The 4201-nt window shown below is 36.2% G+C and overlaps 1 protein-coding gene across 1 annotated transcript; it reads right to left on the reverse strand.

Moving 5' to 3' along the window:
- Nucleotides 1–2523, reverse strand: LOC120343428 (uncharacterized). Its single transcript, XM_039412595.2, has 3 exons — nucleotides 2372–2523; nucleotides 1622–1857; nucleotides 1–1056 (listed from the first exon to the last, which is right to left on the reverse strand). The coding sequence occupies exons 1-3, from the start codon at nucleotides 2448–2450 to the stop codon at nucleotides 859–861; spliced, it is 513 nt and encodes a 170-aa protein (XP_039268529.2). The 5' UTR covers nucleotides 2451–2523; the 3' UTR covers nucleotides 1–858.
- Between the last annotated feature and the right edge of the window lie 1678 nt (nucleotides 2524–4201).

Below are 4201 nucleotides of genomic sequence, written 5' to 3' on the forward strand. Positions count from 1 at the left end.
CAAACATTGCAAACTGATGAAACACAAACATTGCAGCAAGAAACGATACATAATAAATTTTGGTAAGAGTTGAATATTTAGACCAACGATTCTCAAAGTAGGCGGTGTTGCAAGAACATCTCAGATTTGATGATTTCTAATATCGCTAAAATCGTCTTTATTTCAGCAGACGGGATGATGAGATTTCACCTGATCAAAATGTCTTCAAATATTAAAAGAACATGTTTAAACTTATTAAAACACGATGAACCATTATAAGTCTACTGCTGTTAGTTGATTCGGCTATGCAATAAATTTGTTTGAAACTTTACGTTCCATTGTATTGGGGAAGGGGGATGATAATGTTAAAAGTACTGTAAAGGGGCGACAACACAAAAAGTTTTTGAGAACCACTGATTACCTATCGTAAAACTAAACACAGTAATAAGTCAAATACCCACCATTTCACCAACCCAAACACCTTAAGACAGGGGTGTGCAAATCTCTCTCTGAAACATTTAACCATATAACCAAATATAACAACAAAATAAACCAAATAAATTTCAGTGCGACGCTTGAAATTCCGAGTTATCGCATAGTTTGTGAGCGGCTTTTAAAACTTTCGGATTAGGATTTTATGCTTGATGGGGGGAAATTGAGTGTTGATAAGGACCACATTAAAAGCTTGGCGTCACTGGTTTTGGCCCACGAGCCGCCTGTTGCACACCCCAGCATCAAGATAATGAAAACAGACTGTAAATTAATAAAATGACGAATTGATTTAACAAATTAGGTTGTACTCATTAGATTAGTTTTTTAGAGCCGTGAATTAATATGTTTTCTCGATTTATTCATTATATTAGCAATAGTTTATCTGAGTTAAGCAAGATCTATTTCGCAGAGTGCACCTTCTTCGCCGTAATACGTATATGTATCTAAAATAGCTACTTCGGGTGTCTCTCCAAGTCTACCTGCATACAATAACATTGTAGTTCGGCCAGGCTCGTATCTCGGATGTCCTGGGAGCCAATGGTCGAGGTCAGATTGAGTGCCGTCAGTGAGAGTGATGACTCCGGTCTGAACAGGTTTTGGCGAGATTTAATGTTACATTTTAATGAGCAGATTTATTATCTACAATGTAGCGAAACCGAAGCATTTAAATAATCTTGAAATAATATTTAATTGTATTTCTACATTGTAACATGTACATTTCTCAAAATAAATATCTCTTTTCTATAAATTTATTTTCGAGTCGTCTTTCTTTTTCATTATATTATGTTTTGCGTTTGCTGTTAAGTTTCCCAATAATTTAAGTATTATAGTCAAAATGTGTTCACCATCGCGACTATTGCATAGTCAATGTTTAAAGCAAATGCAGTTATTTTCACATTAAACACATTAAAGTATATTATTTTTTCTGTACCATTGTTTGAGCATTTGTTTTTTTATTTGTGACGACGAATAACTGACTGACGGAATTTGTTAATTTCTACACGTAGTAGAATTTATTTTGGGTAATTTTAACTGTTGACATCAAATATCATATTGGAATTCGTGATATGAAATACGTGATATATAACATATACTTTTGCTCCCGAATCCTCGACTATCAAAGGAAAAGGTACTAATATAAGAGTCTTACTCCCGGGTCAAATTCCATTCCTGTATATACGAGTATACGATATGATTTCCCCTTCGAGAGCACGATGTAAGGTCTGATATAATTTCCTAATGCTTCCATATGTTCCTCAGAGTATATGTTTGCCAATTTCGCGCCTTTTTCGTCGCAAAGAACCTCCGCGATTTCATAGGTAGGGTGTGCATCGTAGTCGAATATGCCAAAGAAGCATTTGTTGTTGTATCTCACTGGACATAAACCTGTATGGTGCAGGAATACAGAGATGACATATAAAAACCTCCAACGAAATGTAGTTCTACTTGACGAGTCATTACTTTGGGTCGGATAAAATGTCGATTGAGTCCTTTAATCGCCATCTTTTTTATTCAAGTCGCGTTTCCAACTATGACCAACCCGGCAGTTAATGTTGAAAACTTGAAATTTAAATTATAAATAATAAAAACTAATTGAGTAATTTATCACAGAATTTTTTTTGCCTGTAACAGCGAGCGCATTCCTAACGGTTAGGACGATGCGACACAGAAATCTACAGATTTTAATGATCATGATTCTACTTGATACGCCAATTTATCGTTACTTGGAAAAGATTCTCTATTCACCATTTCTTCAGGATCAATTCGCGTTTTAACTGCAACCTGATATGCGGCTAATATTGACTACTTGACTTTTAACTGCCAAAATGATTTTTGTTCTGTTTTTGTATACTCAATAAGTAAGAAAACCCCTTATACCACAACTTCACTATTTACTTACCATGCATTTCGTAAATTTTCGCTTTATTTTCGATGGAATATTGTTTCAAATCCTTGAATTCTTGCAGCAACATTTCCATCTTGTCCGACAAATTTTCTGTAGCCAACAAAATCGAATTCAAATCGGCTTTAGAATCGCCCGAGCCATATACAGTTGTGGCGGACAAAATAAGTATCGATGATATATATAACATACTGACCATATTGGCGTTTTGCGTATAAAACTGCAAAAAAAAAGATTCAATTAAATCATGAATGGATGACTCCACGGCTGGGTGGATTCAGCTGGCTCATTATCGTCAGGAATGTTAATTTTGAGTCTATAGTCTATGAACAATAGTATCTTACTCAAAAGTCAAATCTGACGGACAAGTTCGTCATTAGGTCTAACCTTAAAAACTCTTCAATAACGTAACTCTAGGTGAGAGCAGTACAATTTCGAAAAATCTCTTTGTTCATTCCATCCGTGCGTTTAAGATATATTTCATTGTGAAGGTTATAAATAAACTGTTCAAATATTAATTGTTAAACGTCACTGGCATATGGAACAGTCCCACAATGAGCAAGGTAACTGACCTCTTTTTGACACTAATTTCGAAGGTGGCAATGTTTTTTAGTTATGGCTGTCGATTTCAATTTTAGGGTACATGGCAATAAATGTTACAGCGACAATAGCAACAACCTGTGTGAATATTTCTTTTCAAAAGTGAAAATTGTCAATTGAAGCCGAATCAAGAAAGAAAATATGACTCGTCAATACTTATATGTGATAACCAGTGTCCTTTAGCACAGAGTTTCTCAAACTGCGGCCCGCGGACCCCTAGGGGTATGTGATGACTGCACAGGGGGTACGCAACGATATTGAAAGAGTTTGATCGATCTTTAGTGATTGATTTTAATCAAAAACCCATTGCAACGTTTTGGTTGAGCGTTGCGGACTGATATTCATTGCTATTAGAAAGGGCTAACAAAATTGTATTGCCTCTTGCAACGACCTGCATGTGTGAGGCAGCATTTTCAGCTCTCACCAATATGACAAAATACAAGTTGAGACTTGCGGTATGGTCGGACCTACGAGTTTGCTTGTCACAAATTGCTCCCAGAATTGCTAAATTGTGCAGTGAGTAGCAACCTCTGCCATCACATCAATGTCGTTTACGTTATTGTGTTGTAAATAAAACATTACCCTTCCTTGTTGGTTCGGCACAGATATTGATACAGCTATACTATCCGTGCCAAGGTCGGGTTTTTCATTTTTACCCTCGAGTGCCACGATGAAAACGAGAGAGCTTCTCTCCTATTTATTCTCTCTCGTATTTATTTTTTCGTTTGGTCCGAGAAGTGGTGAACCAAGTGATGTCATCGGTTTTCGGTCACTTAGAAACATCAAGCGTATGCGAATGTAGTTGAATTACAACTAATTGTAATAAAACAGTTCGTCACTGTTTTTGATATATTCGATAATGACGAACTATCAACAATCAAACGTAGTATGCCACTGATGTGTAAATTATCTAATCTTTGTAGGGTGTGACACATCATGTGGGTTGCTTCCGTCTGTCTACTAGTACAAATTATGCGATTTTAGGTGCATTTACAAATTGATTGTGTTTGATAAGTTGATCTCGCACATCTATTAATCATTTTATCGGAAGAAGTTGAAACCAGGTGTCAATTGGTCTCGATATACCTTTCCCCCATAATCTACGGGTAATATATATGTACGCTGGGCATGCTAGATACGTTGATAGTTTAGTAAATGGCAGACGCTACTTCCATCACAGTGAAATTCAAATGATGCGTTATAATAGATTACGTCATACATTCCCCC

The sequence above is a fragment of the Styela clava genome, chromosome 3, assembly GCF_964204865.1.
Source record: "Styela clava chromosome 3, kaStyClav1.hap1.2, whole genome shotgun sequence".
Taxonomy (NCBI): Eukaryota; Metazoa; Chordata; class Ascidiacea; order Stolidobranchia; family Styelidae; genus Styela; species Styela clava.

Coding starts and splice junctions, on each gene's coding strand:
- LOC120343428 (XM_039412595.2), bottom strand. CDS start 2,450: ATGGAAATGTTGCTGCAAGAATTCAAGGATTTGAAACAATATTCCATC. Junction 1,858..2,371: donor GAAAATTTACGAAATGCATG/GTAAGTAAATAG, acceptor TGCACCATACAG/GTTTATGTCCAGTGAGATAC. Junction 1,057..1,621: donor GAATGGAATTTGACCCGGGA/GTAAGACTCTTA, acceptor AAACCTGTTCAG/ACCGGAGTCATCACTCTCAC.